At 38.1% G+C, this 27,057-nt stretch overlaps 1 protein-coding gene across 13 annotated transcripts in view; it reads left to right on the top strand.

Annotated features, from left to right (window-relative positions):
• Positions 1 to 27,057, top strand: part of CCDC148 (coiled-coil domain containing 148) — a 230,269-nt gene that overhangs the window by 147,192 nt on the left and 56,020 nt on the right. For all 13 annotated transcript variants that reach the window (XM_045187485.2, XM_045187483.2, XM_045187481.2 and 10 more), the window contains one exon: positions 10,995 to 11,135. In XM_045187485.2, coding sequence (XP_045043420.2) covers positions 10,995 to 11,135 — 141 coding nt within the window. The remainder of the gene's footprint in view (positions 1 to 10,994; positions 11,136 to 27,057) is intronic.

Genomic DNA, 27,057 nt, shown 5'->3' with positions numbered 1-27,057 from the left:
GCTAAGAAAACAGCATGTACCACATTCGTGTAGATCCTGCTCAGGCATCTGTAAAAATGCCAGCGCTCCTGGAGCACAGAGGGTGAGTCTGCTATTGGGATGGGGTTTTGAGTTGGGATGCAGACACGGGCAGAGTCAACCTTGGAGGTCCATAATTGGGAGTTTAGACTCCACTCCAAGCACAGTGGAAGCTGTTAAAAGTATAAGCAGTGGGATGAGGGTGTGGGCAGGGAATGAAACAAAAGTGGATGCAGTGTGCGTCCTTGTAACATTAGAATGGGGGCCATGAAGATGGGAAGAAGTGAATGGGTCCAAGAGATAGTTGGAGGTATAGGCAACAGGACTGGGTATGGATTATATGTGGAGTGTCATGAACAGGCAGTGTTCGGATGGTTCCTGAGTTTCTGGCTTATGCAAATTAATGGTCTTTGAAAAGCAACCCTGTATGGTGCATGTCAATGTTATCCCATTTTATATTAATTTGAAGTTGTAAGTGGTTAAACAACATACTTCAGGGAGTACCATTAATAAGTCTCAAAGGTAGAACCCAAGCTCTGTTTCATGATTTCAAATCCTGGGTTCTCTCTTCAATACCGTGCTTCTGGATTGACTGCAAAAGGAATGCCAATTGCTTAATGATGGAAAGACAATAGCTTTGGTCTTTATATCATAGAGCAAGAGAATTTTACCTTAGAAAGGTTTATAGAGAACTTCCTGCTGCGTTTTTCATTTCTTTGACTGTGACCTACAGTGAGAAATGTATTTTGCATAAAAATACACACATGAACACACAATTTCTTGAAAATGCATTACTATAGCCCTGATCTTTGTGGCTCAGTTGGTTGGGCATTGTCCTGCAAAGTGAGGGGTCACCTGTTCGACTCCAATCAGGGCATGTGCCTTAGTTGTGGGGGTTTGGTCCCTGGTTGGGGTAGGTCCAAGAGTCAGCTGATCAATGTTTCTCATATCGATGTTCCTCTCCCTCTCTTTCTCCCTCCCTTCCCCTCTCTCTAAAAATAAATTAATTCAAAAACAAATGCATTACTATAATGATGAGATGCACCCTGGAATTTTCTCTTCTATTCTCTTCTGTAAAAACTACTACACAAAATTGGTTTCATTATCCACTAATGAGTTGTGATTCTCTATTTGAAAAACTGATGTAGTCCTATACATTTTTGAAGGAAGATTTAAAGCCCAGAAGTGTGATTTCCCTGGATCTCATAGTCAGCAGGCAAATGATTTCCTGTTAGCCCCATTTTTCTGACTCTATTTATAATTTTACTTTGTTAGCTTTATAAATAAAATTGTGGGTTTCTAAATTTTGTCCCTTAGGAAATAATATCTGTCGATAGTGTTCTGCTTCTTGACATTCAGTTTGTTTCTTCCTTTACAAGTGTTATTTTATACTGAGGTTAAGACTCTCTAGGACCCAATTAAATGTGACTTTATTTGAAAAGAAAAGGACATGAAACAGGTAATAGTGCATAATCTTTAAGATTGAGAAAGACTAATAAAAAGCGACAGAAAATGGAAAGCAGTTATCAAAGAGAGGTGGTAAAAATACGCTTATGAAGTCACCCAAGGAACCAAAGGGTGTTGTGAAACTAAGAGGAAAAACCAAATCTTTCTGTTAAGCAAAAATGCCAAGGAGAGAATAGAAAGCTTTAATAATGTATGAAAAGTCATAGGAATGGCATTTCATGAGTGAAGTTTAAACATAAATGGAACACATAAGTCTAAAAAAAAGGCATAGTTAGGTAATACTGAAGAATAGTGGGACATTGAGAAAGAATTTAATGGACCTATTTGTTAAAGATTTAATGAAATGAAAATTTGAAGTTTGCTCAGCTGAACTAAATTTAGAAGCTTATAGGAAAATGCAGAGAGAAGACAGAGAGGGATTTGCTTTCCACTTCTTTGTGCATATCTTCCAACATTGCTAGAAAGCTGAGTCAGTTGTTAAAATTCCTGACAAGGTTTCCTGGATAACCTCTCTGTCAGTCAGAGGTGGAGCACAGGGAAGCACGGAAACAGCTAGAACTGGGGAAAGTAAGGATCCACCGTCCCGTGGTGGCAGAGTCAGAAAACGGTAGCGTTTCATTTGGTGAGGGTACCTTTTTCTTCCCCCCCAAAGACAAGTCCAGCAGGGAGAAGGGGAAACATTGTTCATCTAACTTCCAAGTGTGGCCCCAGAGCCTTATTTGTACATCCACCAACAAGTGTTTTTTTGAACCCTTACTAAGTGCCAGATGACGTGCTGTGTCTGGAGAGAGACTATGAATAAGACAAACTTGGTCTCTGCCCTTGAGAAGTTTGTAGCCAAGTGGGAGGTACAAACAAATCCAAATGGTTTGATACATGCTGTAATAGAAGAGAGGGCCCAGGTACCAGGGAGGAGAGAAGAGACATCTGTGCTGGACATGGTGACTTAGGGAAGGCTTCCTGAAGCAAATGATATCTAACCTTAGACTTGAGTAAGATAAGTAGAAGTTGCCCAGTGTGAAGAAGGTAGCATGCCTGTTTCAAGGATTATATTATACCATGGGTTTAATGCCTTTTTAAAGCATGGGCTGTCACACAAGAAGCCCTCATAAATGGTAGTTTTTAATATTTTATTATTGGCGGTTATAGGCACTGGTCTGATGGTAGTTTTCCTGTATGAAACAACACATGTGATATACTGTTTCCATAAATATGGCTGATAGAATTCAATATTAATATTTAATTGCCTATTATTATTTAACAGATCTGTAAAATACTGATGTTTCTCATTACAATTCATTTTGCTTGCAGAAGAAAACTTCAGAGCATATCATATATTGTGATTTCTTCATGTAAGAAAAATGTAAAATAGAATCAGAATAATGGAATTTAAAAACAAAAAAATGTGAAGGGGAATATAGTCAATAGAGTGATAAGTTTGCATAGTGACAGATGATGACTAGACTTAGTATGATGATTACATTGTTAGGTATATAAATATCAAATCACTATATCGCCCACCTGAGACTAATACAATATTGTCTACAAACTATACTTAAATTAAAACAATTTTTTGAAAGAAACTATAGAAGTCGACTGATCCAGTCCTCTCCATTAATATGTGAGAAAACTGTAAATAGTAACAATGCTGCTGGTTAGTGGAAGAAATAAGACAGAGAAGCAGGGTACTGACTAACAGTTCAACAGAAGTACCCTCGTATCCTCAACTTCGCTTTCCGCAGTTTCCATTATCCACAGTCAAGTGTGATCCAAAAATATTAAGTGGAAAATTCCAGAAAGAAAGAATTTATAAGTTTTAAATTGTGCACCATTCTTAGTAGTGTGATGAAATCTTATTCTGTCCTGCGTCATCCTCCTGGGGCGTGAGTCATCCGTCTGTCCAGTGTATCCCTGCTATACGGGAAGTGCAATAAGACATTTTGAGAAAGAGAGATACCATATTCACATTACTTCATCACAGTATACTGTTAAAATTGTTCTATTTTATTATTAGCTATGTTGTTAATGTCTTACTGTCCTAATTTATAAATTAAACTTTACCATAGGTTTGTGCATATAGGAAAAAATATTATGCATAGGGTCTAGGACTATCTGTGGTTTCAGGCATCCAGTGGGCATCTTGGAGCGTGTCCCCCGCAGAGAAGGAGGCACCACTGTACCACATTGCCACTTTGATAGAATTTTTTCAGAGCTCTCAACTTTGATGTAAAATTATGTTAATATTGTTACCTCGATGTTAATTTTCATTATTACCTTTGAAGTTTTTATGGGTTTTGTTACTTGTTTTTCTAGTATGTTATTTACTCTGAGAATATGTATGTTTTTAATTTCACTCGAACCATTTTATTTTTACATTGAGAGCAAGGAATATATGTGATGCTACTAACCATTTTCATTTTAAACCCTTAATTTATTATTTGCAATAGATGAACATATTTTAAACTTTATTTGTTCTATGTTAGGTTAAGGTTTCATTCAAAGCCTGTAGCTCTGGGAGAAATATTAAAATATTAACTAAAGACCTAGAAAAATGTCCTGTAGATAATCAAAATAATGCTTTCCTTATAACATATTCCTGACTGCCGCTGTGGTAATGTTATTTTTTGGTTGTTATTGTTACACAGTTATGTTCACATGCTCTGTTTAAAACTATATAATTAGCAAACGCTTTAAGATAAAACCACTAAATTGTTCTTCTAGGCTATTCTTCCTTTTTGCTCACTGTTCACTCAGAAGTCTACTGTGCTTTAGCCTATTGTGCTAATATTGATTTCTTCTCCCACACACCAGCTTTCTTATTCTTGGACATCTCAAAAATACCATAATCGGTTGTCATTCTCTCCGCATGGGAGCTATCCAAATCCCCTTGCTGCCTCTGTGGGCATCCATTGGATAAGGATTTGTCAATAGCACCCTTTCCCCACTAGAATGTTGCCTGTGTATCCATTGTGCATTCTGAAAAGCCCCAGTTACTTTGCTGCCTGGATACCGATTGCTGCAGAGCCTATTTCTTATCAAAATCGCACAACTCTAGCTCCTTGGGATGTAATGCTAGCTTCAACAACCTTTTCTCCTTTTCTCGTGTCTTTTTTGGGGGAGGGTATGGTCATAATTCCAGGTGATTTTGTGAGTTATTGATTTTAGTCAAACTTCAAACCTCTAACGGTCTCTGACCATTGTAATGATTCCAATATTTCGTTTCTAAAGGCTGATGCTGACTTGCCTGAGAGTTCCCCTGCCCCCACCCCCACCCCCAGCATTTCATATATAACTCCATGGCTACAACCCATTGGCTTTCATTGCTTAATTAGATTTGTTTCATTTTCGGTGTGTGTGCCCATTTCATTTGTTTTTATTTTTTAATATGTTTTATTGATTATGTTATTACACTTGTCCCATTTTATCCCTCCCCTTTATCCCCCTCTGCCCTGCACCCTCCCTCCCACCAGCATTCCCCCACCTTATTCATGTCTATGAGTCATACATATAAGTTCTTTGGCTTCTCTGTTTCCTATACTATTCTTAACCTCCCCCTGTCTATTTTTGTACCTACCATTTATGCTTCTTATTCCCTGTAACTTTTCCCCATTTTCTCCCCCCAAATCCTCACTGCTGATAACCCTCCATGTGATCTCCATTTCTGTGATTCTGTTCCTGTTCTAGTTGTTTGCTTATGTTTTTAGGTTCAGTTGTTGATAGTTGTGAGTTTGTTGTCATTTTACTGTTCAGATTTTTGATCATCTTCTTTTTCTTAGATAAACCCCTTTAACATTTCATGTAATAAGGGCTTGGTGATGATGAACTCCTTTAACTTGACCTTGTCTGGGAAGCACTTTATCTGCCCTCCCATTCTAAATGATAGCTTTGCTGGATAGAGTAATCTTGGGTGTAGGTCCTTGCCTTTCATGACTGGGAATACTTCTTTCCAGTCCCTTCTTGCTTGCAAGGTTTCTTTTTAAAAATTAGCGGATAGTCTTATGGGAAATCCTTTGTAGGTAACTGTTTCCTTTTCTCTTGCTGCTTGTAAGATTATCTCCTTATCTGTAATCTTCGGTAATATAATTATGATGTGCCTTGGCGTGTGCTTCCTTGAGTTCAACTTCTTTGGGACTCTCTGAGCTTCCTGGACTTCCTGGAAGTCTATTTCCTTTGCCAGATTGGAGAAGCTCTCCTTCATTATGTTTTCAAATAAGTTTTCCATTTCTTGTTCTTCCTCTTCTCCTCTGGCACCTCTATGATTCAGATGTTGGAACATTGAAAGTTGTCCTGAAGGTTCCTTAGCCTCTCCTCATTTTTCTGAATTCTTGTTTCTTCATTCTGTTGTGGTTGAATGTTTATTCCTTCCTTCTGCTCCAAATTGTTGGTTTGAGTCCTGGTTTCCTTCCTGTCACATTTTCCTTTATTTTACTTTGCATAGCCTTTACTTTTCCTCCATTTTGTGACCATACTCAATCATTTCTGTGAGCATCCTGATTACAAGTGTTTTGAACTCTGCATCTGATAGTTTGGCTTTCTCTTCATTGCTTAGTTCTATTTTTGGAGTCTTGATCTGTTCCTTCATTTGGGCCATATATCTTTGTCTGGGCACACCTGTTACATAGTAAGGGGAAGAACCTTAAGTATTTGCCAGGGCAGGGCAACCCACTTCGCTTCGTTATGGTGCTGTATGTGGGGGAGGGGTCCGAAAGGAAACAATGCTGCTTGCTCGGCTCTCAGCCGGCTTTCAGTTACTTCCCCCGCTACCCACAAGCACATTGGGTTTTTGTATGTTCTAGGTCCCTGTAGGTCTCTCCAATGAACTCTCCTGTGAGGCTGGGAGTTTCTCCCACTGCCACCTCAACCCCCACAGGTTTTCTCAGTCAGAGGTTTTGAGACTTTATTTCCTCAAGCTAGAACCCTGGGTTGCATGGTCTGTCTCACTCCCAGTTGTTCCTCCTGGTTTATCTGCACACAAATGTAAGACTGCCCAGTCTGTCAGCCGCTGCCTGGCCTGGTCCTCCAGCCACCACCTTGCCAAGAGTCCACTCCATCCTGGCCTCCCATCTCCGCCCCTCCTACGGGTCTGGATGAATATTTCTTCTTTAACTCTTTGGTTGTTAGACTTTAATACAGTTCAATTTTCTGGCAGTTTTGGTTATTTTTTGTTTTTAAATTTGTTGCTGTCCTTCTTTTGGTTGTGCGAGGAGGCAAATTGTATCTACCTATACCTCCATCTTGGCCAAAAGTCTCCCATTTTAAAAAACAACCATAATCGTATCTTTTTCCGGAGACCAGGAGAAACATCATTTAGACTTGGAAATGATAAGGAAGGGTAAGTTGGTGGATAAACTTGGTTATCCAAGTTTTATTGGTCTCGTGATTTTCTTGCTATACTTGCCTTTGGAAACAGAAATCTTTTCCAGTTACAGATATTTATTTTTGTGCTGGCTTCTTTAAATTATATAACATCTCTTATGCAAATGTCATTTAATTATAATTCCCATAAGTTACTCTTAAATCAAAAGGTGAGAAGAGTAGTTCCAAAGCCCAAACTTCTTTCTGTTGAAATTTATAGAAATAGTTCAGTACTCAGAAAGGCCAAATATATGCTATTTTTCTTTTTATTAGTTCGCTGTTTCAAATCTTCCTTCCTACTGTCTGAGGACCTTGAGTCTACAGTATTTGATTATACAAATCTCTTTGGACATACATTATACTTTATGTTTTTTTAAAACAAAAATTTTGGTGTGAAAACATTTAAACATACAAAAGTCTATCATCACTTAACTTCAACAATTATCATCAACTCATTAGTCAAATTTGTTTTATCTATACCTTTCTTTACCTACTCTCCCATGCCTACAGCATAATTAATAATGAGCAAGCCCCCAGACATACCATTTTATCTATTAGTATTTTACTATATATCTCTAAATTGAAAAGGATTCTTTTAAAGTATAACTGTTTTGTAATGAACCCTAAAATCTTTAACAATATCTCCTAATAGCATGAGCTAACTAATCAATATTGAAATCTTAATTGTTTTACAATTTCCTTTTACATTTGGTTTTTTAAATCAGAATCCAAATCTGATCTGCATATTGTATTTGGTCACTATGGGTTTTTTTTAATGTCTTTTAATCCATAGTTCTCATTTTTTTCTTGTAATTTGTTAAAGTCCTTTAAAGTTTTCAAATTTTAATTTTGCTGATTGCATTCTCGTACTTTTATTTAATATGTTTCTCCATTGGCTGAATTTCCTGTATCCTGATCATTATGTCTAGAGATTTTATCATATTCATTTTTATTTCTTTGGCAAGAAAATTCCATGGGAATATTGTATACTTCCATCAAGAGGCCAAAATGTCTGCTTATCTCTCTGTGATGTTCTATTGTGCAGTGTGTTCAATTGTTGCCAGTCTCATCCATTCATTATGAAGTTTCCCATCAGCTATTAATGTGAAGGTTTTAGTAGCCATTGATGATCATGAATAAGGACCCATTATTTGATTGTTTCAAAATGATATAGTCTAACAGTATCACTTTTTCTCCATTTATTAGATTTTATGTAAAATACATATCTTGGTAAACAAATAGCAGGTGATTACTGAGCACATACGATGTGCTAGCACAATGCTAGACAGTGTAGAGGGAAGACAAAACACGTATATATCATGGGCTCTGTTCTAAAAAGAAGTAGAAGCATTATGCTCAAAACAAGAAAAGAAGAATTGTGCTGTGGTAGGAGGATGAAGAAGAGAGAGATGAGCATGGTTAGAGGAGGTGTCAAGGAACATCTGGAACATGTGCTGGGCCAAGAAGCACTTCATGAAATAGGGGGAAACAGAGGGCATTCAGGTGGGGGAGTACTTTGAACTATGCTATGAGGCTAAGAGCAATAAGGCAAGGTGCAGGCGAAAGCCTACCTAGAGATTACACATTAGCTAGGTTAAAGTGGGACATTTGTTGGGAGGGAGAGAGCTGAATTTTTCAGGTCCTGGTTGGGGAAATTGACACCATCTCATGAACTTTTTGGTATAGTTCTAAATGCATTTGACAGATAGACTGTGTGGACTATGGAATTACAGTGAAGTAGCCTACGGAAACTCAATAGTTTAAATATTGATTTGTCACAGTAAAAGCACATATGAGCTTAAGAAATACATGATTGCTTCAGTCAGGTGTAAAGTGTAAAGAATTAGTCATGTTGATGGGTCTACATAATAACAAAAAAAATTACAAACTACAGAGACACTTGTGGCTCCACAGAGCCAAACAGGATGTTTGAAAGAAGAGGTGGGTGCATAGGGCTTGCTTGGTGTGAAGCTGTAGCAAAGTTAAAGGTGTTGAGTTTAATTTTGGGAATGTTGTATTTTTGGGTGTTCATACAAATAACAAAGGCTTGAAGCATTTGTTGGGATGGGATTGCAGATGAAAAGACAGATCCGAAATTGTACATTTCAGAGTCAGATACACAGAAGTGATAGGTTAACTCACAGGAGAGAATGTGCACATCAAATGGACATAGTCTGAGCTCACGGAGAAATGATAACAGCAGACCTGTAGGTGCAGGGTGGGCACAGGAAACAGGAAGAAGAGAACGGGAGTATCCATTGTGGAGAAGCAGAGGAGAACAATGTATGGCCAAGGAAAGAAAGAGTTTTAAACATGAAGAAATGATGATCAGGGGTAAGTACCACTGTGAGGTTGAGGGAAGGGGGACTGAGGACTATCCTTTGGGTGTTCATGCAGGATATTACTAGCAACACTTGACAGAACACTTGATTCTGATACAGTATGTTACAGATGTAATATGACAGACTTCCAAAGAAGAAGGTGAATATGACAGCCAGATGGCAGCCGATGGGAAAACCTAAGTGTGTTTGAAAACCTAGAGGCTGGATTTTCTTGGTTATTTTGATATATAGGGCAAATATATTCTTAGAAAACAAGCTTTGAATGAAGTGCAAAAAGGAGATTGACTATTTAGTCACTTCAATTCATAATATTTTAGGAAATTTTATTCAGTTTTCATTTTAAGTATTACCATAATGAGTCATGCTTAGGATATCAACTATGTAATATAAGGTGTTAAATTGGGAATGCTAGTTTCTTCCTTTGCTTAAAAGAATTCTGTACATCCCTCCATCTCCCTCCTCTCTCCTTCCTTAGCTACATGTACACATGGAACATGTGTTTGTTTTTATTGTGTTAGTTTCATTGGTTTCTTGCTTACACAGATAATACGTGTTTATTATATAAAAATATCATTCAGCACAGAAAGGCTTAATGAATAAATTTTTAGCCCTGGTCAGTGTGGCCCAGTTGGTTGGAGTATCATCCTGTAAACCAAAAAGGTTGGTTCTATTCCCAGTCAGGACACATGCCTAGTTTGCTGGTTCAGTCCCTGGTTGGGATATGTGAGGGAGGCAGCCAGTCAATATTTCTCTCCCACATCAATGTTTCTCTCTCTCTCTCTCTCCCTTCATTTCTCTCTAAAAGCATTGAGAAATTGTCCTTGGGTGAGGATTAAAAAAACAATAAAATTTTAAAATTCCATGAAATGATGCTATTCAGAAATAGCCAATACATTATTTTGGTAAGCCTCCTTCTATATCTCTTTCTATGCGTAGATACACATAGATGATATTCATTTTAATGAGATCATACTGTAAATGTGGTTTTGCATCTAATAACATGTTATGGACATTTTCTGTGTCAGTGAATGTAGGTAAAAAGCATCATCGCATGAAGGTACCATAATTAATGTAAGCTGTCTCCTATTGCCAGACACTCAGACTCTTTCCAATTTTTGTGTTTAAGCAGCACTGCAGTGAACATGCCTGTGGGGACATTTTTCTACACCAGTCCAACTGTCTTCTGAATAACTTCCTGAAAGTGGGGTGTCAGTCAAAGGCTACACATATTTTATATTGTGATACATAGTTACATATTGCCCAATAACTGCCGTACCAGTTATACTTCTACCAATAACACCTGTCCGTACCCAAAAAGTTATTTGAAATTTTTCTTTAAAAAATTTTTTCACCCTCATTTGGTCTCATTTTTCTTACTTATAAAATATGGAAAATGAAATAATCAGTGGTTATTAAACATTTTAAGATCTTAGGGCCATTTGAGAATTTTTAAAAAGTGTTGAACAGAAATTGGAACTGTTGTTTCAGAAAAATACACTTGTGCGAAGACACAGAAATTTTCATGCACTATTCATGAGAATTCACAGGTCCTTTGAAGCCAATTCACAAAGTCTTTAGGATTTCACTCCATGAATCCAAGTGAAGACTTTGAGGTGATCTTAAAGTTGCTTTCTCCTTTTAACACTAAACACACACACATCTTACACACGTATCACACTCATGTGCATGCAGAATTTCAATGTGTATTTGGAAAAACTTTGACATCTGCTTGTTACAGAACCTAGTCTCATTGTGATCAGTAAAATCACTTGAATGTGTGCAGTTATTGAAGTGAATTTCTATTTACTGCAGGTTCTTCAATGGCGAGACCAGCAGGAAGAGGTAGCAAGACTGGAAATGGAAATTTCTGCCAGAAGAAGAGAAAAGGAAGAGGAGAAAGAGAAACTGTGGAAGAGGAAGGAATTGTTGCAAAGAGAAGAGAAGAAAAAAAAGGTATAAATTTTGCTATTGCGGTGAATGTGTGAATGAATGTTTAGTTGCCTGATTGAACTTCGGTTAATCTTGGTGTTTGGGATGGAATTTTCATACACAGTTCTTAGGAAGATTAATAGGGTTCTAGTGGAGTTTTCCTTTAGTTTGTAGGAGTTTTAAAGATTTGTGGGAATGGAGGAGAACCCGTTATTAACCTGCACGAGCACAGGTGCTTGTAATTAGAAGAGATACTGTAAGTAAAGAAAAGACAGGCTTTGTGACTTGTTAAGTCTTGTACTAAGGAGGGACATGGCAAAGACCGAGTGTACTGGGGCCGCAGTTTGGTTAACTTCAGGGAAGTAAATGACTGTCAAAAAAGGTCTGTGTCAGAAAGCGTGGGACAGAGACCTTTATCAGTCTGCGGATGAACTGCTGACATTTGGCCTGACGCCAAAAGCAATAGCCACAATAACAACAATAACCACAACTAAAGAACAGTAATGGCAGGAATAATTAAGCTCTAAGCCAAATTCATGGTCAATCTCTTGCAATTTTATACAAAAAAGACATGTTTTATTTAAGTTCTTTTAAAAAATACTTCTTACATTTAGAAAGTATTTTTTAAAGTACAGAGAATGATATAATAAATGCATTACTATTAATCACCTAGCATTAAAATTGTTAATATTTTCATTCTGTTTCAGGTTTATTTTACTATACAGTTAAAAGTAAAGTCTTCTTTTGAGGATGTACTCAGTACCATTTCCCTTCTCACCTTCTCAAAGGCAGTCTTGATGAATTTTATTTCTCTTTCTAGGCATCTATTTCTTTTAACATATTTCAATATGTAGTTTGTGACTTTCAATTTTTTCACGAACACTATCACAGTGTATGATTCTTCAGATGCACATCTTCATTCAGCCTTACAGTTTTGCGATACACCCATGTTTACAGACAGAGACAGAACTCACTCCTGCTATATGGCGTTACATTGTAGAAGTAGGCTGTCACGCTACCGCTTATCCCTTCTCTTAGGGGTTGACATTCAAGTTTCTAAGTTTTTGTTCTTGAAACCACACTGTAGCAGCCGCTTCATACATGTCCACTGGGGCATGTGTACAGGACTTTCTCCAGGGTGCACCTCGGAAGGGAATTACTATGTTGTAGGACCTGTATGCTTTCAATTTCATAAGGTTTTTAAATTTTACTTTATAAGATATTATAACTTTTCTTTTTGACTTTTGCCAATCTGATAAATGTGAACAGTATCTCATTGTTTTAGATTGGATTCCCCTGACCACTTGAGAGATTGAAAATCTCCTCATATTTATTGGGCAGTTTTCTTCATCTGCGAATTGCTTCTTCATACTTTTTGTCCATTTGTCTATTGTTTTTCTTAGTAATCTGTAGTTCCTTATACACTCTGGATACTGGCTGTTTTTGTTAGTTATGTAGGTTGCAAATGTTTTCTTCCAATAGTCATTTGCCTTTACATTTTGTCTGTAGTGTCTGAGGTTTCATGGAAATTTAAAATGATAAAGTAATTGAAGTTATTAAGCTTTTCCTTTGTGAGCTGTGCTTTCCTTTATGAACTGTGACTTGGTAGTGAGACCGTCTCAACAGGGAGCTTTTTTTATGTTTTCCTCCACTAAGGGCCCTAGGCCTTTTATTGGCCCAGGACCAGTTGGTGTATCAACTTGGAGATCTGGGACCTATGCTGGGAGCCAGAGGGGGTGCTGACTTAGCACTGATGCACAGCCCCAGCCTAGGGTCTGCAGCTGACCCCTTTACTCCTTTAGTCCCAAGCAGAAATTTAGCCCCTTTGGCACTTTCCTTGGGGTGGTCATAGTGTACATAGCTCCCATTTTGTGCACGGACAAGTCCTACGAGACCGCTCGATCTCTGTAAGCTTGGTTCCAGCTCCTGTGTGCAGAGGTCCTACAACTAATATTCAAGGCCCTGCCACCAACTTCTCAGACCTATCTCAGGTCCAGGTGTCCCCAAGAGTCCTTTGGCTTTGGCTCCCTCTCATTGCTCTGACTTTGAATTCCATTTATTTTTGGCCCTGGGATATTATTTGTATGTGTGTGTGTTGTGCTACAGTTTGTCCAAAATTTTTATGTGTTTAAAGTGGGAAAGGAGATTTCTATGTTAACTCAGACATACTCACCAGAGTTCTGGCTATTTTTATATATACTAACCAAAAGTCCAGATTCTATTTATTTTAGCTGTTTTATGTGTTGGTGACAGTTTTTAGTGCTTTAATGTTTAACATTAGGTTGGCAGAAAACCCCCTAAGGCAATTCCCCTGACTCGAAACTGGTTACTTGGTCACGGTTTACTGTTTCACCTGCCCGGCTTTCTCATCTCATAAGAGAGCAGAAATAGAGATAAACTATGTGTAAAACCTCACCTTAGGTTTTCTGAACAAGAGAAACCTTTCTCATACTTCTTCTTCCCAGTGATTTGTCTTTTATGGAATAATACTATCTTTTTGTTGGAATAACATTTTGATTTGTATTCAGTGCCAAAGTTTACCTTGGTCAGTGCCCAGCTCCTTTCAAATCTACCTTTATCTTATTAGATCACTTTTTTTTCTGTGCTTTAAATCTCTAGATGAACATGATACAGTTTTTATGGTTTTATCCAAGACTAAAGGACAGTTTTGATTCATAAGCTGTTAGGTGATAATGGTAATATTTCAGAAGCATCTCTGTGCTTTTGAAATTATTGTCATGATAAAATCAAAAGATGATGCCTTTCTATAAATTATCCCTAGGAGCTATTGTCAGAAACAGAATTACTGGGCTAGATGAATCTTAAAATGCTTGATATGTAATATTGGCCCCAGAACCACCTTTTCACTAGATGTGGCTCTTCAGGTGGCATGAATAACATAAAAGTTGCTCTGCACCACAGTGTTTTAGGAGGTTTTGTCGCTGCATGATGCCTGGAGTTCTGTGGGGGTCCAAGGCAAGGGACATTTCAGCCTTGCTCCCAGAATGGAGATTTCCACTGTGGCTCACATGAAGAAGAGACTTAGCCCTTCCTTGGTCAGCACGTCACAGTTCTCTTCGATTTTAGCCAACTCCTAATTCAGCACTGAAACCGCCCACGCCACGTGACTGAGGGATGGGAAACATTATCAGGAAAGTCACAATAACTTCGCCAGCCATGTGACCTATGCCTTACCTCAGAGATATTTCTGGGGAAGAATCTATCATTTTGTGATATCTTAGCTCAAGTGACATCACACCAATAAATACAAAAAGAGAGAATCGTAACCTTGGCACTTAGGTGCTCCCCCTTGTTTTCAGGTGCCTTGGCAAATACTCAGAGTTATGTTCATCCTGCCAATAATATGGGAAATGCGGAAACAGCCTAAAACAAAAGAGGGTAGGCTATCATAGACAGAATGCAGGCTGGAGGGTTGGAACAGGACTGCTCCTCAGAAGATTTCAAGAAGCTCTGTGCTTGGGAGAGAATCCACAGTACCGTCGCAGTTCAGTTCAAGGCCATTCTCTCAGTGTGGGATCTGTGGGTTCCTATGAGAGCGATTCATTATGGAATCATAAAGTCTCTTTTCCAGTGCTTCTTAATCTAATGATATAATGATCTAAAAAGCTATGGGTGGGGAAAAAATGTCAACACAGAAGTATGATAAAAAAACAAATTCCCAGACTTTAAACTCTGCTTCTTTAGGATTGTTGGGACATAAAAGGGCCAATGAAGAACATCTGTGATAGGCAGGCTTCTAAGATGGTCCCGGGGTGTGCTGCTCCTGTAAGGTACATACCTGGTATAATAGCATGGATTAGGTTATGTTCCATGGCACAGACAACCTTGAGGAAAGGAGATTACCTGGGTGAGCTTCACCCAATTACGAGCCTTTTAAAAGCAAAGAGTTCTCTCTGGCTGCTCACAGGAGGGGCAGTCAGAGGTTTGAAACATGAAAAGCACATGCCCCACCACTGTTCTTGGCTTAAAGATTGAGGAGGCCACATGGTAAGGAATTACCATGTGGGTGGCCTCCAGGAGTTGAGAGTGACCCTGGCTGGCTGACAGCCAGAGAGGAAATGAGAGCCTATAACCCTACAGTCCTCTAACAGCAAGGAACTGAATCCTGCCAAACACAAGAATGAGCTTGGAAGCAGATTGTTCTCTGAAGGGTCCGGGTGAGAACTCAGCTTTGTTAACACCTTGATTTCAGCCTTTTGATGTCCTGAACAGAGAGCCCAGCTACACCGTGGTGGACTTCTGACTTAGAGGATTCTGAACTAATAAGTGAGTGTTGTTGGAGCCACTAAATTTGTGGTAATTTGTTATACAACAATTTAAAAAAAAAACTAATATGGATTTTGGTACCTAGAAATGAAATGCTGTTGAAACAAATACCTAAATATATGAAAGTAGTTTTGGAATTGGGAAGTGGGAAGAAGCGGGAAGAATTTTCAGGAGCATGTTTTTAAGAAGGCTAGAACACCTTGAAATATAGACGTTAGAGATGTGGCTGGCGAGGACTCAGAAGAAATCAGCGAACGTATTATTGGAAACTAGAGACAGGAGGATCCCTGTTATGTGGTGGCAGAAAGCCTAGGGAAATTCTGTCCTGCAGTTAGGAGGGAAACGCTCCTAAGTAATGAACTTCAGATGTGATGAGCTAAACAGGATTTCTAGCAGTGCGTGTACTTTCTAGGTGATCTCAATCCATCCAATATAGTTTATATGCCATTAATATGCTGAGTAACACCAGTTAATATCTCCAGGCTAGACTTCTCCCTTGAACTGCAAACTCACATATTCCACTGCTTCAAATCTAACATGCCCCAAATGTATTCTGTTTTACCTTCTACACCTGCTCTTGGGTTAAGATTATTGCTGACAGCATGCAATGGAGAAGAGGCTCTGTGTGCTAATATAACACACTTCGTTATAACCTCAAAAAGATGAAAAGATCAGGGTAGTCAGTCACATAAAAGACCCTTCCAGGAAATTAAGGGTGTTTCTCATAGATCTTCTAAAACTAGAAGGCCTTTAGGAAGTTTAAGGACAGTTTTTTCTCAGCCACCTAACAGGAAGCAAAAGAGAGAAGGGATTACCTCAAAAATACCTGCGGATGTGGCATTTGTCTAATGGAGTGAGTCCTTATAAGTCCACAATGGCTCACTTGATTCTTGAGAGAATTTTATTAGAATCACTAATTTCCATTAAAACAAAATTTCATTAGAAGCATTGCCAGCTCGAACTGAAGGGACTGAGAAAGTATGAAGCAAAAGGAGACTCATAGGCTGCTAAATTCATTGGCAGAAAGAAGGCTGACATTCCTAGTACTTTAGGCCTTGAATAAAACCCACCCATCTAGTCTTAGGAAGCGCTTCTCTTCCCTCCCACCACCTTACTCCCACCACATAACTCCCTCATAGAAGAGGTATGTCAGCTCCTAGTAAGACATATTGACAGCAAGCCTATATGTATATAATCCCAAAGGTGTCACTAAAGATCCCAATAGGATGATCGTTTATTCATTAGTTCATTTATTCACTTGTTTGATAAGTATGCCCAAGTGCCTTTAATATGACACAAATTATGCCCAGTCCTTCTTGCAATTGCAATAGGTCACTTTACTCAAATAGAAATTGCCCCTTTTCTGGTATCTTTTTAAGGGGAAGTGTTTGCCTGTTCTGCCACAAAGATAATATGCAATTCTTGGTTAGGTCAGTAGACACTCTTAATATTAATACAGAAGAATTTCTTTTAGCTTCAAACTTTATAAATAGAAAAAAGGGTTAACAGAGAAAAACTAAAAATATAATATGGGTTGAATTAAAGTAAGCATAACTGCATACAATAAATTAAATATATCTGCACATATACATGGTATATACAGATGTGTACATCTGTGTTTGCACGCTCACACAAATAATTACTGTGTGACTCTCCTGCCCCTCTCAGTGGGGACTGATAAAGACCTTAGTTTGGGGTGGTTTGCATAGAGCCTTTGCGCTCAATCATTCATGCCTGGACCTCCTCCTCTCTCATTTCCTGGTCTTGTATCACCAAACCGTACTTTTGGCATCTATGCTCACACTGGCCCATGCTGGTGTGAGCTTCCTAGTGTGAATGCTCTTATTCCAATAAAGGTTATTAGTTTTGCCACATTTGATAAAAGTTTCAGCCTTAGAGTATAAACTTTTTGCACTGACTCCACTAAGGTTCATCAAGTCTGTTTTTACTAATTTTTGTTTGTTTGTTTGGGCCTTTAATTGCTATTGTGGGGGTTTGTGCACCACAGGAACTGCAGGGTATGAAACTGTCCCCTGTAATTTCCTTCAAATGCCTGTGACTAATTGCCTTTCATTTCCAGTGAATGCCCCCCTGTTGCAGAGGGAAGATTATACAGATTTTGGGGGATTCAGGTAGTGAGAGAAAGAACCTTTAAAATCAGAGCACTGCCTGAAAACATCACCTGGCAGGAAGGCACATCAGAAATAACAACTTCTGGTCCAGGCCCTGGTGTGTTTCTTCCAACTCCCTTCCTTCATGCTGCTCATTCTCAACCTCGAGTAAAGGTGTGAGTGTGAGTGTAAGTGTGTGTGAGAGAGAGAGAGCGAGAGAGATAAACAGAGACAGGCAGAGAGATATCTAACTGGACCCCATTTAGACTGAAATGACTCAAAATATAAATACTGTCAATTTATGTAACACAACAAGGTGTGTCCAAAAAATATCCAGCCATGTACTATGAAAAATAGAAACATTTATTGAAGAAGATACAAGACACATTGTACATATGACAACGACACCTTAGTCCCCTTCAAGTTAGGCACTTTGGGACATCACACAGTTCTCCCAGCATCTCTTCCACTGTTCAAAACCCTCTGTAACAAAGTTCCTCTGTTCATATATGTACGTTTTCCTAAAAGTGCTCATAAATAGATACATATGTATGGATGACTACATCTATGAAATATCTAAGGTCTGTCCAGAGGTATCCAGCCATGTAATATGAAAAGTAGAGACATTTATTGAAGATACATGATACGAAAAACATTGTACATATGACAGTGATACCTCAGTCCCCTTCAAAGTAGGCACCTTGGGACCTCACACAGTTCTTCCAGTCACTGTCAGCTGCCCCATCATCTTCTCCTGAATCTCATCAATGGTCTGAAATCTCTTTCCTTTTGAAGGTGATTTTAGTTTTAGGGAAAGCCAGAAGTCACAGGGAGCCAAATCTGGGCTGTACAGGTGCTGAGTAACCTGGGTGATTTGATGTTTCACCAAAAAACTCGGCATGAGACATGATGCATGAACAGGTGCATTGTCATGATGAAGCTGCCAATCACCAGTTGCCCATAGCCGGACATTTTCATTATATTGCATCTCTCAACCAATGAAGAACATTAAGGTAGTACTCCTTAATAATTGTTTGGCCTGGAGGAGCGTACGCATAATGGACAACACCTTCCCAATCAAAAAACACAATTAACATTGCCTTGATCTTGCTACGACTTTGCCACACCTTCTTCAGGTGTGGAGAACCAGGCAACTTCCATTGAGACAACCAGGCCTTTGTTTCCAGGTCATAGCTGTAGACCTGTGATTCACCTCTGATTATGACTTCTTGAGGAAATCTGGCTGATTGGTAGTGGTTTGAATCAAGTCACTAGGAACTGCAGCACAATGTTCTTTCTGCTCTGGTGGCAGAAGCTGTGGACTGAATTTTGCCACCACACATTTCGTGCAAGATCCTGCATCAAAATCTCACACACAACAGTATTTGGAATCCCCAGATCACCTTCTAGTTCTGGCAGTGTCAGTGGCCAGTCTTTGTTGTTGCCGGCCTTCCAAAACATGGATCACTTTTAACAGATTCTCAACCATCTTTGAAGCATTTTTGCCACACTTTTATTTACACTGCACTCATTACAACATCCCTGAAAGCCTTCTGAATCATCCGAATAGTTTCCACAGAGGAAAGTTCAAGCTTAACACAAAATTTGATGCAGATTTGTTGCTCTGCTCACTCAGTCATTTGGAATGCGATGGCCACACAGTACACATGCTCACTCAAGGGCATCTACCACCCCCACTGACTAGTATAGTGAAGTCATCATTGTTCACACATGTGCATTCCAGTCCACTCTCCTTGGCTGCCAGGTTACATCGATGTTGTGCAAACCATTCTCTTTAAATTAACAATGGCTGGACTTTTTCCACACAGACCTTTTATATCACTGGGGAGTAACTGAATTGTAAACACAAACAAAAACTCTGTGGCAGTATTCACTAGTTCAGAGACATACAGATGATCTAAAATTGGCTTAAAGCACCTTTTTACACTTTCATAAAATGGAGAATATAGAATATAAGAACTCTCACAGAGTGCTTGGGCTCTGAAAACATGTATTTGAACCTCTCTGAGCAGTTCGACCTTTGTTCTACCATCCACCCACCCAATCTCTCACTTGTAATCATCCTCCTTGCAGAGGAACCACCTGCCACTAGAGCAGAGTATGGCCATCTGGCTGAGGACCCGTCTGTTAAATTATCAGTACTTCCTACCCTCGGTTTTGAGGTTCTCTCAATTACTAACTCCTGGAAATGTGGCCTTGCAGTCACAGTTTGACAGAGTGGTTTTCTTTTCATTACTGGTCTTTTTACTTGAGAATCTGATGAAATGCCCTAAACATGGCAGCTATAACACCCAATGGGGAAATTAACTCTCAGATTTTTTAATGGTCCAAAGCAGAAGATAAAGTATATTTTATGTATAAATGATTCCAAAACAATCAGGGGTTTCAGACTTTATTTTTCTGAATATTTAATATCAGTACTCTGAATAATATCGTAGGAGTCAAGAAATTAGTACAATATGGGAAGTTTAATTATTCAAAAGGTCATATAATTTTAAAATATATATAATGTTTCTTGTTTTGCTGTTAAAATCTGGAAATGGATGTTAAATAACCTTATTAATTAACTGATTCTAACCTTCTAATATGAGACTGACTGGAGAGTCAGCTCTCAGTATATGAGTCAATAGGTGGCAGAAAGGCAGATGGTAGTCCAAGGAGCTCACTTTTCTGGTTTCAACTGTCTTTTAAAAGTGAAATTTCCATTAGAACTTGTTTTTAAAAAGTAGAAAAACTGATGATGGAATATTCCTACTGTTTGTCAGGACACAGTTTTTTATTTTGTTTTTATTTATTTATTTTTGGTGAAAAAGTCAAATGCAGGGGGAAAAATCCCAGGGTGATCAAGAGCTAGGTATGTTTATTTTCCTGTAGTATGTTTCCCAATAAATACCTTTAAAAGAAAAGTCTTAAAAATTAACTTCAGGTGTCAATCTTGGGCTATATTTTCTGGCTAGGTCTTGGTTATTTATGGTAATTTAATTTAACAGAGTGCTTGCTATATGCAAGTCACCGTTGTATGTTCATTTTATCTTCTTAATTGCTCTAAGGGGTCTGTATTAATATGGTCATTTTATAAATGAAGGAATGGAGATATAAAGAGCATACGTAATTTCCCTAAAGTCATATAGCCATTAAGAGGTATAGTTAGGTCTTGAACCCAGGAAGGCTAAATCCATAGGTCATGATTTTAAACACTGCAGTGCAGCCCATCATTATGATTGCTGTTAATTTTTATGATTAATCAATTTGGAGAGATCTTGGTTTCAAACTATTTGCTTTAGGGTCATTTTCATGGCTTTAGTCCTGCCCTACTTTACTCAGGACCATTACATAGGTAGGTAATTAATAATTATAACTCTTTAGTAGTCTACTTATTAGGAGTATTTCTTTCATGTTCTATAGGTATACACAGTTTCACCGTGTTTGTTTCCTTACTCGTCTTAATATTCTCTCAGGATTTCTCTCCTTGGGTTAATGAACCACTATGAGTAAACACTATAAGAAACTGGATTATTATAGTTTGATCACAACTGAAGTGTCCGTTATAAGATGTGTGTTATGAATGGATTAAAAACACCTTGATTGCCTCCTTAGTGCTGTTCTTTTATTAAATAGACTGAAGAAAATATTAATGATTTTGATGTGATTTTTTAAACCTATCAACATCTTACTTCACAAGAAGAGAATTTCTGTAGGCTTCCAATATCACATCTACCAACCTATCAGAAACTGTACCCATGACCTACCCTCCCTCCTTTTACAATGTGTGAATTAGGTATCTGAGCTCCTATCTACGGCCAGCCCCTTCATTTACACACTGTATCCTATTCCCTCTCAGCTATTCAAGTTAATCCCAATCTCTCTCCCTTCACCATTTCTCTCTTTTCTTCCAGATCTTTCCTACAAATCTTCCGTACTAACCTACAAATGTACCATTATGACTTCTATTTTTTAAAAAAATCCCTTCACCCCATACCCCTCTCGCACCATTCTATAGCTCACTTCTTTCTGTCCATTATCTCTTGACCCATATTATCCCTCCACTCAGCAAAGCTGTGCTTGCCAAGGCTTCCGTTGCCCTCTATGTTACTAATTCTAGGGATCACTTCTCAGGCCTTACCGTACTGGAAAACTTGCCCCCTCCTTGGAAAACTTGATATTTGGCTTCTACAAAGTCAACTCTTTTTGTTCTTTTGTCTCACTGGTTTCTCTTTTTTAATAAACTTGGATGGATCCTTCTCATCATTCTAAGTCTGGGAGTGGCCTGGATGCTCAGTCTTCTAAGTATGTATACTTTCTAGATGACCTCAATCAATCCAATATAACTTATATGCCATTTATATTCTGACTAATACCAATGAATATCTCTGGTCTAGACTTCTCTCTTGGACTCCAAACTCACACATCCCACTGCCTTAAATCTATTTTTCTTTTTCCTTCCAAACCTGTTTCTTCCCCACTATTTCTTTTCTCAACAGATGGAAACCTATTCTCCCAGTGCTCAGGCCAAAAGCCTTGGCATTACCTTTGATTCTTATTCTCACCCTGCCCCTACAAACCCCATACCCATGACTTCACCCATTGTCATGAATAGAAGGCTCTACCTTTCAAATCAGAACTACCATATTTTGCTGTGTGTAATGCACACCCTCATTTATGTGTGCATTATATGTGGGATTATTATACCCATGGTATGTAATCATTACACCCATGTATAATGTGCATCCTTATTTGTCCTTCGAAAACTTGGGCAAAAAGGTATGCATTGTATATGGTGAAAGATGGGTATTTTAATAACCTCTTAATCTTCTAATTAATTTCTCTGCCTCCTCCTTTTCCACTCCCATCCTTCCCCTCGAGTGTATTTTCCACACAAGAGTCGCAGTCATGTTTTTAAAAGTCATGTCAGATATGTCACTCCCGCACTACACTCAGTGGATCTTATGTTCTACCACTTTTCCCTCATTCATCCTGCACCAGCCATGCCAGCCTACTTCCTTGTCCTTGAACACCCTAGCACATGCCTCCTTAGTCTTTTGCACTGGCTGTTTCCTCTGCCTGGAATTCTCTCCCAAAGCCCCATAACTCACTCTCTTATCTCCTTATCTCATTTAGAGCCCCACTCAACCTTGATTACTAAACTTAAAATAGCATGCTCCTCCCCTGCTACTTTGCTGTTTACCCAGCTTATTTTTTTTTCTTAGCATTCATCATCCCCCTGACATGAGTCTGTTGACTGCCTTCTCTTCCTTTTCCAGAGTATTGGCCCCACAAAAAAGGGGGCTATGTCTGTTTTCTTAGTTGTTTTACCTCCAGTACCTGGCACAAGGTCCTCAGTAAATATAATTGGTTGAATGAATGAATTTAACGAACAAGTAGTATATAACTATTCATTGTTGTTGAGGTATAGAAGAAAATGTGTCAAAATAGGAGGCCCTAATGAGGTGTGTGACCTTGAGCAAGTTATGTAGGCTCTGTGAGATTTTGCCTCCTCAATTGTAAGATGAGGTGTTTGGATTGAATAATTGCTAAAATCACTGCAGCTCTAAGAAGTCATGATTGAATGACTCTGAGGTTTGATTACTTTTCACTTTTCACTCTTCCTGACATTTCAGGCTGTAAAATACAATGTCCTCAGTATATATACTCCCTTCATAATGAATAGTGAAAAGAGAGAAATTAAACAAGATTACAGACAAATTCATTTTAGTAATATCAACATATGACATGATCATTATGTAATATTTCAATGTGCCTGCTGAAAATAGACCTTACTCCTAAAGAAGACATAATAGTTACTTTTTAATCCACCTGGCATTTTAATTAAGAGGAAGATAACTAATGTGTTTATCCCATTTCTTGGCTCATCATGTTCTAAGGATCTAAGGCAACATCACAGCATGAAATAGCTATTACCCATTTGAGTAGGCAGTTCTGTTATGAAAAAATGCTCACATCAGTGACCAAATTAAACACCACCTAAAAGAGATTCATATTATTTACTTATGCATATAGACATTAGCTACCTCCAAATAATTTATAATAAAAGGTATTAGTACCATCATGCTGGGTATGTATCCTCTCCTTGGATCATATCTACTCTCCACTGTGCTCTGTGACCAGGCAGTTGTCCTACATCGTTCCCTTACCCTCTGGCTCCTGGTTGGGCTCAGTCAAAGTGGAACATTGGAGATGAGAATGAGGGGGGACAGTGAGGTCAAGTGAATTGTTTCCCCAACTGCTTGCCCTGCAGAGTTGTGCTGACTAGCTGTGTCCTCCAGTAAAGGTCTCAGCTCCTGTCAGGTGGCCCTCCCCACACCACCTCCTCTGACTCTGGTCTGTGGCTGTGAAGCAGCCAGACTACTAAATGACCCCTGTGATTACCCTGCATTTTAACCCTCCTGTGTCATTGTCCCCTTATTACATTCTTCTGGATTTATCCTACTTTTGAGTGTGCCATCTGTTTCCTATTAAGAATCATTAAAATAGGAAATCAGTAAGAGAGTGAGACACAAAAAATTAAGAGGATGAGAATATGGTTGTCAGCAAACCAAGACTAAAAAGGGGTGCTGTAATTGAACATGGTTAAAGTTAAAAGGAAGCATTTAGCTCTTATTTGCTAATAATAGACAACATCCCAGCACATTGGGAGCTGGCAGCATGTACTGGGGGAAGGGAGGCAAACCACCCAGTGGATAGCATTTTCAGTAGAAATTTTACAGGAATCTAAATCAACCCTCATACGATATTGCATTAACCTTTAAAAGGCTTTTGGCATGAAGTTAAATCATAGTTCTGTGAAACTTTTCTATAGAAAGTGAAAGTGATTCCACGTGCGAGGTGATAAAAAGTGAAAATGTTATATAAAAGGATATACAGTGTTCTTGTCATCTGACTAGATACAGGAATAGAGTTTAGAACCTTCAGGAAGGAATAATATTCATGTCCCTTAGATGTCCCTTCTGAATATTGATTTTTCTTGACCAGACTTTTAAAAAGCATACTTTTGTAATTATAAAGTGTCCTATGTTCATTGTGGACAGTTTGGAAAATACAAATGAGCAACAAAATACCATAAAAATCACTCAAAATCTTAACTCACTACCCAAAGGAAATTATTAACAATGTCCTTATATATATATATATATATATATATATTTTTTTTTTTTTTTTTTTGTGGCACAGGGACTTTGGCTTAACTATTGAATAGAATCATACTGCATACATTATTTTTAACCTAATTTTTCCATGTATCAATATATCACTTATATCTTCCCCTGTTTTCCTACCACATAGTGCTTACACATAGTTTGCATAGTGTTTCATTATGTGAAATATTGCATTTAAACAGCTTCTTATTTGGGGGTGTTCTTTTATTTCTAATTTTTTTTACCATTTTAAAGCTATAATGGGCATACCTGTATATAAATCTTTCCATATGTCCCGCTTATTCTCAAATTTTATTTAGTTCTTACTTCTTTTGCTAGTTTTTTAAATAATATTTATTTTTTAGTGACAGTAGACATAAAGTATTACATTAGTTTCAGGGGTCCAATCCAGTGATTACACATATATGCCTGCAGAGTGATCATCCGGAGCAAACTGCTGCCCGTCTGACACCATACATCATTATTACAGGGTTACTGACTATATTCCCTGTGCTGTACTTTACGTCTTCGTGACTGTTTTGTAACTACCAGTTTATACTTCTTAATCCCTTCACCTCTTTTCTTTTCTGATTCTTTTTTTACTAAATTTATTTTTTAGCATAATAATTTTCTTTTTTATTGTATTTTTTTCCATTACCATTTAACCCCCTTATACCTGCCTCACTGCCCCACAATCACCACAGTGTCATCCATGTCCATGACTCCTTTTTTCTTTTTGATCACTCCACCCCGTCACAGCCCCCATCGTGCCCACAAGAGCTGTCAACCTATACTCTGTGTCTATGAGTCTGTCTCTATTTTGCTTGTTAGTTCGGTTTGTTCATTAGATTCTGCAAATGAGTGAAATTATGTGCTATTTGCCTTTCTCTGACTGGCTCATTTCACTTAGCATAATGTTCTCCAGGTCCATGCATGCTGTCACAAAGGGTAAAATTTTCTTTCTTTTTTTTTTTTTTATGGCTGAGAAGTATTACATTACAAATGCCCCATAGTCATTTTATCCACTCATCTACTGATGGACACTTGGGTTGCTTCCACATCTTACCAATTGTAAATAATGCTGCAATGAATATAGTGATGCTTATGTCCTTTCAAATTAGTGTTTTGTGTTTCTTCAGATAAATTCCCACAAGTGGAATCACTGGTCCATAAGGCCATTCCCTTTTTAATTGTTTGAGGTATTTCCATACTGCTTTCCACAGTGGCTGCACAAATCTGCATTCCCAACAATTGGACATATATGTGCAGAAAAATGACACTAGACCACCTTCTTACACCACACACAAGAATAAATTCAAAATGGATTAAAGACATAAATGTTAGACTTGAAACCATAAAAACCCTAGAAGTAAATATAGGTAGTAAATTCTCAGACATTGCTCATAGCACTATTTTATCTGATATATCTCCGCGGGAAAGGGAAACAAAAGAAAAAAATAAACAAATGGGACCAACATCAAACTAAAAAATTTTTGCACAGCAAAGGAAATCATCAACAAAATAAAAAGACAACCCACTGAATGGGAGAACATATTTATTGATACATCTGATAAGGGGCTAATATCCAAAATTTATAAAGAACTTATAAAACTCAAAAAACAAGCAGTCCATTTAAAAAATGGGCAAAGGACATGCATAGATACTTCTCCAAAGATGACACACCAGATGGCCAATAGACATATGAGAAGATGCACAATGTCACTAATCATCAGAGAAATGCAAATTAAAACCACAATGAAATACCCCCTCACACCTATAAGAATGACTATCATCAATAAATGAACAAACAAATACTGGCAAGTACTGGCTTATTTCACTTAGCATAATGCTCTCCAGTTCCATCCATACTTTTGCAAAGGGTAGGAGCTCCTTCTTTCTTTCTGCTGCGTAGTCCATTGTGTAAATGTGCCATAGTTTACTGATCCACTCATTTACCGGTGGGCACCTAAGCTGCTTCCAGCACTTGGCTATTGTAAATTGTGTGCACCGTTTCTTTTTTATCCATTCATCTATTGATGGATGCTTAGGTTGCTTCCATATCTTGGCTATTGTAAATAATGCTGCAATGAACATATGCATGCATATGTCATTTTGATTTAGTGTTTTCATTTTTTCTCATCAATGCCCAGAAGTGGAATTGTGTATCTATGTCCTTCTTTGTTTCCTTCTTTGTTATAGCATTTGTTTTAAAGTCTACTTTGTCTGGTATAAGTATTGCTGTACTTCAGGTTTTTTTGTTTGTATTTTTATGAAATATATTTTTTTCATCCCTTTACTTTTACTTTATATGTATCCTTAGATATGAAGTGAGTCTCTTATAGACAGCATATATAAGTGTCTTGTTTGCTTTTCCTT

Source organism: Desmodus rotundus, chromosome 2 (assembly GCF_022682495.2).
Source record: "Desmodus rotundus isolate HL8 chromosome 2, HLdesRot8A.1, whole genome shotgun sequence".
Taxonomy (NCBI): Eukaryota; Metazoa; Chordata; class Mammalia; order Chiroptera; family Phyllostomidae; genus Desmodus; species Desmodus rotundus.
Note: the sequence above shows the minus strand (reverse complement) of the source record. Positions and strands in the feature narration are given on the sequence as shown.